The 15,580-nt window shown below is 27.3% G+C and overlaps 1 protein-coding gene across 1 annotated transcript; it reads right to left on the reverse strand.

Annotated features, from left to right (window-relative positions):
* Window positions 1-4,610: 4,610 nt before the first annotated feature.
* Window positions 4,611-15,247, reverse strand: LOC145829939 (caspase-2-like). Its single transcript, XM_082937826.1, has 8 exons — window positions 15,088-15,247; window positions 12,674-12,787; window positions 10,853-10,960; window positions 6,790-6,960; window positions 6,279-6,356; window positions 5,953-6,135; window positions 5,313-5,419; window positions 4,611-4,851 (listed from the first exon to the last, which is right to left on the reverse strand). Exons 1-8 carry the CDS (start codon window positions 15,211-15,213, stop codon window positions 4,785-4,787), a joined length of 954 nt encoding a protein of 317 aa, XP_082793952.1. The 5' UTR covers window positions 15,214-15,247; the 3' UTR covers window positions 4,611-4,784.
* Window positions 15,248-15,580: the final 333 nt, after the last annotated feature.

The raw sequence follows: 15,580 nt of genomic DNA on the forward strand, positions 1-15,580 counted from the left end.
TAGAAAAATTTATTAAAGTCATCAAAATTATGCTGATGAGTGAAATACACTTCTAGTTGGTGGATTGTATACACAAAAGTTTGTTGGCTTTTGCAGCCGAGGTCGTATAAAAAATATGTTCGAGCGGAAAAAAGCGAAGAAGAAAAAGGAGGTACAGGGACAGAAAAACGTACTTTTACACACTGGTTCGCGACGAAATTTAAAGAAGTCATTACCTTACGTCAGAAAGAGTGTTATGACTTACAATAACCCGCAGATCTCAAATATGTGAAGTGACGTTTGGAATAAAAAGGAAGAATCTCTCAATATTAGTTTTGTTAAGTCTCTGGAAAGTATAAGTGAGAACACAAAATCGTTGCCACCACTGAATTGCGGTGATCATGTCGTGATACTAAATCAAACAGGTAACTTTCCTAGCAAGTGGGGGAATAGTGGAGTGGTGGTGGAAGTGAAGGACTGCCATCAATGTGTTGTCAAGGTTGATGGATCAGGTCGCTTAACTGTTCAAAATCGTAAGTTTCTAAGAAGATTTACCCCTCCTGTTTGCAAATCTCTAAGTAGTATCCCTTATCTGAGAAAAGTAGACATACCACTGTAAAAGTCTGTCTTTTCTGTTAGGTTGGGAAAAGGTGTCAAGAAAAGTTTTAATGTTCTGTGTTTTTATAGAAGGAAGATTCTTTTTGAATAAGCATTGTGTAATTTCCCTCTGTACTAATGTTTTTCTTCAAAATTGATATTGAACTGGAATGGCTCGGATTTGCTTTGATCTATATTTTCTTGACTTATATTTTCTTCAGAAAAGCAAACAGACCGCCAAAGTTTACTGCGAGCAACAATGTGTCCAGGATGAGTGTTTGAAATTATCGGATTATTTGCAGCGTTTCCGTGTAAGACTTTACGATGCTTTTCAAAAGCTTTGTGACACCGATGTTGCTTATATTCATTTATTGTCAAGTTGGAATGTTCACTAAATTAGTGTTTTATGGTCTAATGAATGAGTTTCAGTCCAATGGTGACGTCCTAAAGTTTGTAGTTGACTTTACAGCATACTAGTCTAACAGCCATCTGTTCAAAGTGATCTTGGATGAGGACGCAGAGATTGACTTTCAAAAACTCGAACTGTTGGTTGGTATCGAGTATTTGGAAAATAAGTGTAGCAGTATTTCGTCAGTGTTTAATGCTATCAGTAATGCACCTTCTACTTTGTTTAAAGTCAAAAATATGATAAAGATGTTTATCAGAAAATTAAGTGAAGTTTCAAGGTGGTTAGATGAATGACGTGTGGTTTCGTTCTTCAAAGCTGAAAAGTTCAAATCGGTGAAGCAATTAAGTTTTTAAATGCTTGTATTCAGCAACTGAGTGAAGAAAAGTAAAGATTAAGTCTCAAATTTTTTGTTACAGTTTGTTTGTTTAAGTTGTAGTTTGTTTTAACAATTCATTTATAAGTGAACTAAGTTAATCGTAATTTTTGAAATGTTTTTGTCTTTTTGAGTTTAATTTCGTTGAATTTTAGACCTGAAAATGTGTTAAAGTTGTAACAAATTGTTTTTAAAATTTTTTTGTTTTGTTAGGTAAATTTATCGTTTTATCTCCTTAGTAGATAAAATCTGGGGGGAGATGTAGAAGTATTTACCTAGTTATAGTTATGTTTTGTATTACAGACTTTATCATTCTTGTAATCAGTTTGTGAATAAACTCAACAAAGAAAGATATATTTATTTAATTACCTTTAAAAATATTTGACAAAGTAAAAATAAATTGTTTATAAACTTAACTTGAACAATCTTAAAGAAAAAATTGAAATGTTTACGTTTAGCTTTTTTACAACTAGTTACTTACATTATGGGTACTAATACTTATTAATCTTTAGAAAAACTAAGATTTTAACAAGCAGAACCTCTAACAACAATTTTTAAGTTTAAAAAATTGGTAAGAACGTCCTTAATGAACTTATGTCCTGGACAAGGCTTAAAAGGTATTCAAGTGGTGTGCGACTAGATAACCGAAAAGTTTTTTTTGTGCACCAGGTCTTAGAACCAAATATCTTGAGCTCTTTTTTTTGCCGTTCAATAAATTGTATATATGTTTAGAAACTGTTACACAACTCTACAAAATATACAATACAAAATTTTTATTAACAAAAACGACATAAAATTTCAGCAAATATATCAAATAGTATTATTCTTTTTTTGAAAACTAGCTAAAAAAATGTTGTACTCTAAACAGCTTTCATAAGCAAATATTATTTTTGTAAAAATTTATAGCTACAAAAGGACAAAAATAATCAAACTTAATTAAGTAAGATAAATATTTTACCGCAATCTAAGTTAATAAGTTTAATGTGCAATATGTAGCTGTCAAATCTAAAAGCTTTTTTTAATAAAAACTTTATTTGTACTATGGCGTTTAAATAGAAACAAAACAGTATCTCAAGCAAATTAAATGCTTTTTGTCTTTTTTATGACAAATAAGTTAAAAAGAGTTTAAATATTTTTTATCAAAAAAAAAAAACAAAAATTTCTAATGATAAAATCATAAATAATTAAACAGTGAAAATTTAAAAGTCTGTATTAGTTTAATCTAATTTTTTTACAGACAATAAACTGGGCATACTACAAAAAAAACTAAAAATGTAATTTAAACTATTACAGTTAAATCTTATAAGTAGTAAATTTTCTTCTACAATTTTTTAAAGTTAATTTAAATATTCATGTGCTTATAAAATCTTTATTTTGAATGGTATCAAGAAATATCAGATATCTTTCTTGAGATGCTTCTAATTCAATTTGCCGTTCGTTTTCTAAAAACCCTTTCAAAGATAATTTCAGATATACTGTGAATTCGTTTACGTTCGAAAGTTTACTTGTGTCTTTTTAGGGAACGTTTTGTTATAAATTTAGGTTGTTTCTTTATACAGAGTACTTTTTTTAACAAAAAGGTGCTACTGCACGTTACCAATAACTGGATCCAGGTCTATTTTCGGATGACACCTTCCAAAACTGATTACCTAACGGATCCAAAAATTATGATCCGGTACTAGTTTTTAAATTAAGATCCGGATTATATTTTTTAATTAGTTACTGGCCGGAGCCGGTAGATAACTAGTTAGAACTAATCGTTATAAAACTCAAATCAGAGTTTATTAAAAGTTCGTCAAAATTATTTTACTTGTTTTATATTAGATTACAAAAAACTTTCAAAAACATATACTATAGTTTCTTTACTTTTAAAATCATCTTTAAATTTTATTAATAAATATTACATAGTTAAAGTAAGTGTAACATTTTACAAGTGTTTTGCAAACTGCCCTGTTTATGTTTTACACTTTGGACAGCTTTTAAAGCTACTGAAACAATTCACGTACGAGTTAGTAACCAGATCATTCAGTTTACATCATTTAGCAAAAGCTTCGTATAAAACTGTAAAAAAAAGTATATTTTCTTGTATAATTTTTTCTTTGTAAAACGCAACATACATCTTCTTTATGAGTAAAGATGTTACATCAACTATAAATAAAAGCTGTAAAAAATAAAAATAAAACATTAGCTTGAGTTATAAATAAATGCTTTTAAGAAATATGTTTGTTTAACTATTGCTTACTTTGCAACTTCCAACTCAATATTACCATAAATTAAAAAAAAAATAATATATTTTAGTATTTTTATATCCTCTAGTAGTTGAGATCTCTTTATTTGTTTTCTAAAAGTCAAAAAATTTATAAAATATATTATCAATAAGTTTTTTCAATTTTTTTTACACATAAGTACAACTATTGGGTACTTTCAAAAATAAGTATAAACATGTATAATAAACTCTAAAGCAATAAAATTATTTTGTATCATTTAAAAGTATATTTACAAAAGCTTTAAAACTATAAAACAATTATTGCTGCAAATGTTTTTTTTTACAATGCATAATGTTTTAAATTTACTACAAAGTTATTTTTACATTAAAAATTATCAAAACAAGTTTTAATTTACAATAAAATGTAAAATTTAAAAAAATCTACTAGGATAAAAAGAATTTGAATTTATCGAACATTCTTTTAAAAATACTTAAAGTAAAACAAAGTAAGAATGAAGCAAGGCAGGTACTAAGTAAAACAATTAAAATTGTTATCTATATTCATAAAACAGATAAAATTAGCTGTTTAATAAAAAGTTAAAACAAAATAAATGTTTCGTTTTTGATAGACTTTGAGAGAGATGTACCTTTTAAAAAGAATCAAAACTAACATTTAAAATAAAATAAAAAAGCATTAATGTATATTTTACTCGATCAGAAGCACAGAAAAAAAACTAAATAAAATTACCTATTTAGATTTTATGAAAATACAAGCTAAAATACATCTCTATCAGCAAGTTTTTTTTAGAAAAAAAAAGTCAGTGAGCTTTCCATGTAATGTTTCTTATTAGTAGCTTAATTGCTAATAAAGGCAGAAGTAAAACTAATTCAGTAGCTAATGGAATTTGCAGCTTAACAAAAGCAATATACAAAAAACTAAAAAAATCAAGTGAGACTACAAAATTATAACGGCAAAATAAAAAGCTAAATTATTCTCTATTTTTTATCAAACATTAAAAGTTCAAATTGTTGTGATTAATTATTTTCTGAAAACTAAATTTATATTTTTTAGCAACATATGCAGTAACTTAGTTGTTCTAAAAAACAGAATCTTACAAAAGTTGTTATTTTCAGTCAATAATGAGTAATAACCCGTACATACGTTTTTTGCGTAAAAATGTTAAACTGTCATATACTCTAGATATAAAAAACTTATCAATTTATAATCCAGGAAAGAAGTACAGAAGCTTACTGAAAGTGTGTCTCGACTCTGACATTGCTTTGCATCTGTGAAATTTTTAAGCAACTTTTTTGTTATTAAGTTTTTATAAAGTATATCTGTTATTGAAATTTTTCTAAATCGAAATTATTTTATTTGAAAAACAAAAACATTAAGAACTAAAAGTATAATTAATAGTAACTAAATGTAAAATGAGTTTGTTAACGTTTTCTTAACGCGTTTGTTAACGTTTACAGAAAAGTTACTCTAGAAAATGGTCTCAATCCGTAGTCATTAGGGTTTAAAATAAGATAACTAGTATTTTTCGTAAACTTTTTTAAAACAGTGTTACTTTAAAAGAATCACTGTTAAATTATGTGAATATTTTTACAGTATTATATTTAAAATAATATTTTTTACTCTATTAAAACTCCTAATAAATTTCAACTACAAGCTTTTACTTGAAACTTTATATAAAACTAGGTATCTTCGAAAATAACACTCCGACAAAAAAACTAAAATCAACAACCTGTGGTAATTACCAAACGGGTTGTTTCCTTCCCTCTTCATCACAATCCGATTGACATCCGTCATCAGTTCAAGAAAGTGTTTGTCGTGTGCGTGTCGCGATAATACCTTGAATTGTTTGCTATTTTAATATTACTCAAGTTACACACTTATTCAACTCGATCGATATTCTTTGGAGCAACAACACAGTTAGAATTTAAGGCAAAAAATATAAGTTTTCTACCCCTTTTAGATGAGATAATTAAATGATTTTCAAAAGATTAAAACTAAAAAGAATTAAGAATTAAAAATACTTGATAGGCCTAAAAGTATAGTTTACTTAATAAAGTATAATTAAAGTTTCTAGCTAGCCATTATTTAATTAGTTTGAGTAGCTGCTGAACTCCTAAATAGGTGGGCAACCTTGTTATACGACTCTACCATTTTTTTAGTACATTTCAAAACTACTTTAAACTAATTTATTTTATAATAAAAAAAATCTAAAAAACTAAATACTTGATTTAACTTCGACAATTTTAAAAAACGGAAAACAACTGAAGATTTAATTTTACAGATTTAGATAAAAGTGTCCAGAACAAACTTAATCAAGACCTTAATTAATAACATTATTTGAAAGAAAATACGAAAAACAATCAAGCCACCCTCACGAACGCTTGTATGAACCAGCTGCCGTTGGAAGTGTTTCGCATGGCGGCAAACCCCTCGACGGTACCGTAACCAACGAAATAATCACTATTGATCGGCATCTTGTTGCGAAGGTGCACCCGGCCAACCGTTTCCATGGAAACCACGTCGTCGCGATGACACCTGACCCCGTTGGAAACCTGAAAAGTATTGTTTTTGAAAACATATTATTTTTTGAAGATTCTTTTTTGAGTGGTAACTATTATAAAAACCTTCCATTTATTGAAGTTTAACGTCTTAACTTAAAAAAAATTTCTGTATTATTATACGTGAAAAAACAAACCTTAATTGGGTTGGGGGCGTCGACTTCGTCCGTTCCCATGTCTGGGGAAGTCCCTCGACAGGCCTGAATAAGGAAGATCTGCAAATAAAATTATTTGAAAAAGTGTTATACAAATGAAACAAAACTTAAAAATTAAATAACTTCCAAAAACATAGTAATTTCAAATACGAATGTAGTATGGATAAACTAAAATTTAAATAACGTCAGACCCAAGTATTTTTTTTAAACTTCAAAGAGTTTGCTTTTAAACAAAGGCTTTTCATTTCATGAAACCTACTGAAAACTTAACTTAACTTAAAATTACTGAAAAGTGTAGTTTTTTTCTATTCAATTGAGTCAAAGCATATGTTTTTAGATCTTGTAGAGCTTTTTGCGTAATTATTTCTCGTGTGTTGAAAACAAAAAAAGAAGTGAAACTGAAGTAAAAGATCTAAATATTTTTTTAAGTTCTATATAACTAAAATAGTCTACACTATTACGAAACAGTGACTACAAGAAAAACAGCACAAACTTTAGGCTTGTTCTGCAATTGGGGGCAGTTTACGTTGTTGAAGCACGCGATCAAATGCTCGATTTTGATTGGCTTGCCGCACCTGGCGTGGAATTCCCCTTCGTTACCGTGGCTCATGACGCATATGAGCAAGCTGTCCATCTGCTTCAGCAGTTCCCACCTTCTCAGTTCCTGTGAAAAAACATCAATGAAAACTGGCTAGAAACTTTTGTAAGAATTTTGTTCTGTAAGGCATTAAACATAACTTAAATTCATTTGGTATTCAAAATATAGTCAAAGGAAAAGTACTTTATCTCAGATTCTTACTTAAACTAGCAACTTGCAGAGTTATAGTTTGGTAGTACAAGTTTCAATTTTTTTTTACAGTAGTTTCAAAACTAAGGGGCGATATTGACACACTTTAAGAAATTGGTTACCAAGCAATGGTTTTTGCCAAAAGTTAGCAATATAACCCTCTCTAAAATATCTTTCTATAATGACACGTTGAACAAAAACTAATCTAACTCTATCTGGAATGAATAAAACGCATACATCTACTAGGTTTAATAACAAAAATATCAAACTTAAAAAGTAATTGATAGAAGTTATCTAAGTGTTTTAGTTCTAATAGTTTACTAAGTATTGCATCAACGCATAACTTTGACAATTTTTAAGCAAAAGTTTTCTATATTATTTTTTTAGTTTTACTTAGTTAACAGTAGTTAATTACATAAAACCTTTTTATTTTTAAAAAAACTACTCAAATTAAAACTAATCATTTGAATTTTTTAATATTTTTTTACTTGCTTGAATATTAATTAAAACTTAACTATCATAAAACAACATTAGTAAAAAAAAAAGGGTTGAAGTATTTCTTAAACATATTTTGATAAAAATAAGAATTCCAATGAAAAATATAGAAAATTATTCAAATTACAGAGCAATTTAAGATTAAACTTTAATTTAGTTTAAATTTAAAGCTTTTGCTAAAAAATATATTTGGTTAAACACTATTTTTTTACAATAGAAAATTTTTTTTTAAGTATCCAATAATTTTGCTGAAGATATAATTTTAAAACTAAGTGTACTATATATAGGGAACAAATTTATAACAAATACTTTTTTAAAGTCCGAAATTTTTTTCTATGTAATAAAACTATTTTATTTTTTGTTTAGTGGATATCTTTCAACTATAATATCTCAACTCGATAGTCAACTAACACGTTTTTTTTCTTATAGTTACTACTGTGCCCTATAGTTAACATTATCACCTAATAATCGAGTTACCGAATATTAACATATACAAAACACATAAGTTTTACCTTTCACAGCTGATTTTTGAAATACAATACTATTTTGCACAACTTACATTTAATGCAAAAGACATTAAAATAAAAAATGACATTCTCATTCTGTATTCATAATGCATAAGTATACTCTAAAATAGGGGTGGGCAACGTTTTTCAATCAACGGGCCGGATCCGGAAAAATTTAGTCTTTTACGGGCCGGAGCATTTCAAATTAGTGATTTACCGGATCCAGTATCTGTATCCAGCCGAATAATAAATTTTTAGATCCGAATGGAAACTCATTTTAAGTCGAGATACAGATCCGGTCGGATTCTAATGAAAATAAAAGTTTTGGATCCGGCCGAAATATAATTTTAAGGATACAGTTGATCACTTTTTTAAATCCTTCAAATTCAAAAACTTTCTGAAGTCTGAAAACTTCAGATGTAGATTGAGACATTTCAGACGTTTGCATAATGTCTATAAATAGAATTGACATTGTAATTGACAAAGGTACGTATGTAAAAAAAAAACTTTGCTTGGGATAACTTTACAAAAAGATATTCCAACTAAGTTAGAACAAAACAAAATATTAGGACAAAATGGTGTATGTATTAGTACACATTAATTTATAAGTAATTTTTAGCATGTTTTTGAAGTCAAATTCTTACAGTTTTGTTTCGTAAAAATATGAAACAAATTTTTATAGAAATTTGTAATATTGACCCTTTGCGGGCCTGTAAATTCGCTAGCGGGCCAGATCCCATTAAAGTTTAAAAAACGGTCAGGGCCGGATCCGGCCCGCGGGCCGTGCGTTGCCCGCCCTCACTCTGAAAGAAAGTATTCGGCTGGAAAAGCATCCCCGTGTTGATACACACTAGCTAGTGTTTTCATTCAAATAAATTAGAACACAGGTTGACAGAAGAAATTTATGTCATCTAGCATTTAGCCAGTTATTGCTGAATGAAGTCGAGATAAAAAAGGCAAGCACAACTATTTTTCTTTGCTAAAACGTTGTACTTCTTATACTAAATAATGTAAACTAACAAACAGGTTAGTTATATACATTTTAGAATTAAAAATATGTTTTCAAATTATGTAAAAAAAAATTTCAATAGTTATAATTTACTGTGTCTTATAAGCAGCTATTAAATATTTTGGCAACTACATAGTTATACATAGTTGGGTAGAACTAGTACTATTGGTTTTAAAATTTTTTACGCTTATAGTACTTTAGAAATAAGGTCAGTGATGGGCAGCCAATTTTTCTTATTTTCAAGTTGAAAACTACCACTTAATACTTCATAGTTTTAGCTAAAAATTAAGACCAACAAATTAAACTACACAAAGTATATAAAATACTTACATTTATAATTATTTTTGTACTTCTTTTCTTGGACATGGTATAGAGCAGGGTTTCCCAAACTGGACCAAAAATTCCCGGTTAGGGAGCCATAACCGGCAAAGGGGCCACAGGAAGGACTTGAGGTCATAATTTGAAATTTACACTAGTAATTCTGGAGTCAATACTGAAAGCAAAAAAAGGTCTTAAGTGTTATTAATGGTAGTTTAGAAAGTTATACTAGATATTATGGAAAAAATTAGGAAATTTAGGGGGCCACAAGCAGTAAAAGGGGTAGCCACAAGTATACAATTTGAAACTTACACTAGTTATTCTGGGATTGATGATGAAGAACGAGTCTCAGGCGGTTTTAATGGTAGTTTTTTGAGAAATATTGTTTGAAGGGGCCAAAGCCTTTTTAATTTCTTTAAAATAGACCTTTTGAAAAAAAAAAGTTTGGGAAACTCTGGTATAGAGTTTGTAAAAAACAAAATGAGCAGTTTGAAACTTGAATCTATATTTACCTTGTTTAATATTTTTAAAGCAACTTAAGATTATATTTTCGATGGTTGAAACCTGGGAAAAACCTCACCTGATTTTTTCTCATCCACATATAACATAAAGACTGACTAAATATGACTTAAAAACAGTTTTACAGAAAATTCTGTTCATAAGAACACAACTTTTTTAAGACTTTTTTCAACCAATATTTTGAAGCGTTTTTTCGTTCTTTTTTTTCGAAAAATTTTTAATATTTAAATAAAATCAAAAGTTTCAATATTGTGAGTTTTTAAACAACTTATCTTTATTTTGATATACATTATACCAAATTTAAAAAATAGTAAAAATAATATCTATAAATGTTTTAAAATATTTAATGTAGTTTTTTTAATCTACATTTTGAGAAAAATTATAAAGAACTTTAAGAAAATATTTAGCTAAAAGAGAAAAGAATTCTAAGAACTAGATCAGGGTTTACCAAACTTTTTTGCAAATGGCCCCCTTCAACATTACTCAAAAACTACCATAAAAACACCTAAAACCTTTTTTTTTGCTCTTCATCTGCAACTCAAAAGTATCTAGTGTAAGTTTCAAATTATGACCTCATGGCCTTCATGTGGCTCCTTAACTGCTCATGGCCCCCTGAATATCTGTCACTTGGCCCACTTTAGGAAAACCTGAACTAGATTAATCTAAAGTTACAGATTTTCTGAATTTGTTGAAAAAGAAGATAAACGAAACCAGTATTGAAAACAAGCAATTCAGTTCTACCCAACTAACCCTACTAACTTTTAGTTAGATTTTCTAGTCACCAAAAAATTCAATGGAAACTTGACCCTTTTTCAGGCCAATTCATAATTACATAAAATTTTATTACCTTACACAGATACTTCCTTGAAAATGTACACTTGTAAACCATCAAGATAAGCACTACAAAACAAACACAAAATACCAGTAAAACTTGCCAAATTTCTTTTTGATTTCCGTTTATCAGTCTTTTAGTGTGGTAACCAACACTCGTCAGAACTTTCTCCAATCTATAAACATCCACCATGCCTCCCTATTAAAAAAAACTTTACTTAACAACAATTAATGACAAATCGTTTATTTTTCAATATTTTAGCTTTAATCTAAGATTTGAAAAATGTTGTAGAAAATAAAACACAATAGGTAGTCTTAAATAATTTTTTTAATCGTTAATTATTTAACTTTTAAAGTAGAAGATGTATCTTTTTTTACATAACAGGGTTGCCACTCTTTGGGTCAAAAAATCTTCCCTGAGTGACGAAAACTTCCCAGAGTAACCTTAAACTTCCCTGAGTTTTTTAATCCTTAATTAGTATTTTTTAATTAATTAAATAAATTAATTTAAATCCTAATAATATTGAATAACTAGCCACAAGAATAAAAAAATTCTAAATAAGCACTTACAAAATAGTGAAACTGGATTAACTTTATCTCATTCTAGATCTAGAAAAAATTTTCCCTTGGATTTTTAAAAAATCTTAGGACTTCTCTGAAATCTTTAGAAAAAATCAAAACTTCCCTGAGTTTCCCTAAGTTCCTTAAGTGTGTGGCAACCCTAATATAAAATATAATTTTAATAAATAATTAGCAGTGTTTTATTTTATACCTAAAAATATAATTCAGTTTCTACTTCTTCACTTCAAACATATCAGTTTTTTTTTTGTATTGTTTTCTTTAGTTCACTAACTAAATTACAAAATATTATAGATAAAAAGAATTTTCTAAACACAGTCATTTGTTGTGTACCTACGCGAATATAATTACATTTAATCGGCTAAAACATAATTTTTCTAAAATTGCTAAAACAAAAAGTTTTTGAGTTCTAAAATGCTTAATTTTACAGAAAGTTTAATGTTTCTTGTTTATTTTAGGGTTGCCACTTGTTTTTTCAAAATTTTTTTTAGGTTTTCAAAATTTCCTCTAGGTTTTCAAAGTACACATTTTTTGGTCTATTTTAAGTTTAAAGTTAATTTAAAGGTAAAAAACTGTGTTAAATAGAATAAAAACATTGAAAAGATATGGTAAAGCGATTTTAAATGTGCTTCTGTATAAAAAATTTGTTAATGACCAAAAAAAATTATCTATATGATAAATTTTTTGTGTCATATTGAAAATTTTCTACTTTACATGTAAAAATTGTTTAAAATTGCAGGTTTTTTTCAAAATTTATCAAATCCCAGGTTTTTCAAGTTTTTTTTTTTTTTGCTCAAAATGTCAAGTTCCAGGTTTTTCCAGGTTTCAAGGTAAAGTGGCAACCCTTTTATTTATTTTATCAATTATTCTTTTAATTATTAGAAAACATTGGAGAAATTTGTTTTTTATAAGTATACTTTAAACTAAACAAATGTATGAATGTAAAGTCATAATTTAGTCATTCTTTTTTTTAACTAGATGTCTACAGAAAACCTAAATTGTGAAAAAGAATTGCTTTAATTACTAGAGCATGAAATTTAACTTAAAACAAACAAAGCTTTTTACACTTCAGTGCTCAATTAGCATAGCAACAACTAGCATTTTGGCAATTCTGCATAAAACAATTAATAATAATACTTAAAACTATTCAAAACTAAAGAATAAACGCATAAAGTTTCATTGGAAAATACAAATAAAGTGGTTATTTTTAAAATTTGAAATTTATATTTCTTATTAACTATTATAAATATTAAAGTACAATTTTTTAATATGCACAAAACTTTGATTTGAAAAAAAAATCTAAACTCTAAAAAGACAAACAAGATAATTTCACCTTTCTGTTTTCCAAACCAGAATAGCTTTCAAATTCATTGATTGCAATGAGTAGTGCAACACCTCTGGGTTGTGTGGTCATCTTGTAACTGTCTGACTTTTTTGATTGGTAAAACTGCAAGCATAAAATTTTTAACTACCCTTATTGATAGTAAAAAGTATTACTATATTTAGTATAAGTCAACAAAGATACAAAATTTAGACATTAATTAAAGTTATGAACTAATCTTAATAAAAACATTTTTTTTCATAAGTCAAGATGATTTGTAGAGTTTAAACTTCTAGAATTTCAAAGATCATTTTATGTATTTATAAAGCAAAAAACTGTTACAGAACTAAACATATTTTTTTAAATTCACCTACACATGTTTAACTGAGTTTTTTTTCAGTCTACAAGCATTTATTAAGCTATTACTACAGACTATAAGACACTATATATTTAAACTTTATAACTGCACAATCTAGAAAAGAGTTTCCCATTTTTTTTAGATGGCCCCTTTTAAAGAAATTTAAAAAAACATAGCCCCTTTTAACAAAATTACTCAAAAACTACCATTAAAAACACCTAAAACTTCTTATTTTTGCTCTTCATCAACAACTCCAGAAAATATAGTGTAAGTGTAAGTTTCAAACTATGACTTCATGGCCCCCTGTGACTAATTAACTGCACATGCCCCCCCCCCCCTTTGGGTATCGTCATGGTCCCTAAAGGGGCCACTTTGCCCACTTTGCAAAACCTTGATCTAAAGATTATTTAAATTTTTGATTTTTTTTATTGTACTTCGTGTTTTTTAAATTTTACAGTTTGAGAATAGCGCTGATACAAAGGCAAGAATACCGCAATAAACTAATAAGATCAATTTAGTAATTCATCAATTTAGTAATATTACCAGAATAACGTTTAAATTTTCTTAACCTATAAAAAAAATTATACAAGTTCATATAAAAAGAATATTTTAAGAATATATTAGTTCAAATAAACTAATTAAGCAGTGCAAATTTAAAAACAACCACTTTTACAAACAACATTAATATCTTGAGAACTTACTTTAGTATTTACATTGTGGACTTTACTATTGATATTTTTATAAAAAAAAATTAAGCAGAAACTACACATTAAAAACCATTGAATAATGATCATCAGAATGTTGCAAACTCTGACAACAATTGCTTAATAGATCTGAGTCTCTCAAACTCATTTTTTAAATTGCTACTTGGAAGTTTTTGTTGTTGTTAGATATTGCCTCTTTACTAGTTAATTTTATTTGATTGCTAACCCTCTTACTGGGTATTTTTCCTTGATAGCCAAAATTGCCCTCTTTGAATAACATTTTGGTTTTTATTCTTGTGAAAATAAATTTTTGTATGCATTTATACACATAAAACTTGAGTATTTAAAAAACTTATTAGTGAAACAAATTTGTTAAATCTTATAAAAAAAGTTTTGTATGTTTATTATATTTTTCAATTATTAAATACCAAAGGATTTTTTTTTTCAAAACTTAAGTATTTGAGTTTAATAGATTAAAAATTAGATTAAATTCTTAGATTAAAAATTTAAGAATATTAAATAATCTTTCTGACAAACCTGGTTAATATTCTTAAATTTTTAATTTATTAAACTCAAATGCTTTACTAGTCTGTTATATGTATAATGTGAACTTAAGTTTTTACAATGAAAAATATTATCAATATCAATTAACTATCAGTTTTTAAATAATTTAAAATATCTATTTACAGTTTTGAAACAAACATTGTTTACAGGTCCCTAATGATAATGTTTTGTAATCTACCTAATAGATTTTCTTTAACAACAAAAATATTTATAAAAAAAAGATAAAGTTTTTCCAGTAAGAAATTATTATATATTGAGAGTAATAAAAAAAATTAAGCATTAAAGCTTATCAAATCAAAATTAATACAAATTTTTAGTTCTATTTTATCTACATTTTTAATTTTTTGTATAATCTTGGTGACCACTGGTTTTTAAAAAGTTTTTCCAGGTTTATTGAATTTTTTTAATGTGATAAAATGTTTTATTTTTGTTGTTCTTTTTTAGTAAAAAAATTAATTTAGGGTAGAAAATGTTTCTTTAAGTATAAAATTAGTGAAAATTTAAAGCAATTTTACTCTTGTTGTATGTTTTTCAAAACAATAAAAAACTGTTAATAATATAAACATATTTTTTTTACATATAACATATATAAGTTGCAACATTTTACATATAAAAACTGTTCAAAATTCCTGGCTTTTAATGATTTATGTTAAAAATTTAATTTTTTTAATTTTTTTTTCAGAAAATATCAAACTTTAGGTTTTTTCTAAATGTTAAAATACCAGGTTCTTTCAGATAAAATGGCTACCCTGTATAATATTCTAAATTTCATGTGCTCAAAAAAAATATTGCACTCAAACCTCAACAGAACATTGCTTAGCAACTAGTTGTTCTTCATTTGGACCATCTATAATATCACACTCATTCAATTTGTATTCCATTGAATCATCTTCATTGTTATTTTCCTCTAAACCCTTTTTGTCCATTTGATCTAAACCTACTTGGTCTTCATCTAAATTTGACTGTTTAAGGTCCAAGTTTGGACATTGAGATGTTGTCAGAGATTCAAATAGGTTATTTTGAGTTACTTCAATTCCAATATTTGAGCATAGGGAATCAAAATCTAACTCAAACTTACTTCTTTTAGGACTATGATTGTTCACAGTTTGTTTCCTTTTATCTCCAATTTTTATAGATCCACTTGAACCAATTAATTGAGTATTTAGTTCAGTACTTGTGGCATTTAATAATTGATGATATAAGCTTAAATGGTCAGTGCTCTGAAGTGCTGAGAGAAACTTTTCAAAAGCTTTAGGCCCTCTTTTTTGAAGTCTTTCAAGAAAATTTTTCTGA

The sequence above is a fragment of the Thalia democratica genome, chromosome 2 (genome assembly GCF_965202585.1).
Source record: "Thalia democratica chromosome 2, ktThaDemo2.hap1.1, whole genome shotgun sequence".
In the NCBI taxonomy this organism is placed as follows: Eukaryota; Metazoa; Chordata; class Thaliacea; order Salpida; family Salpidae; genus Thalia; species Thalia democratica.

Coding starts and splice junctions, on each gene's coding strand:
- LOC145829939 (XM_082937826.1), bottom strand. CDS start 15,213: ATGGACAAAAAGGGTTTAGAGGAAAATAACAATGAAGATGATTCAATG. Junction 6,136..6,278: donor ACGCCCCCAACCCAATTAAG/GTTTGTTTTTTC, acceptor AATACTTTTCAG/GTTTCCAACGGGGTCAGGTG. Junction 5,420..5,952: donor TCATACAAGCGTTCGTGAGG/GTGGCTTGATTG, acceptor AAACAATTCAAG/GTATTATCGCGACACGCACA.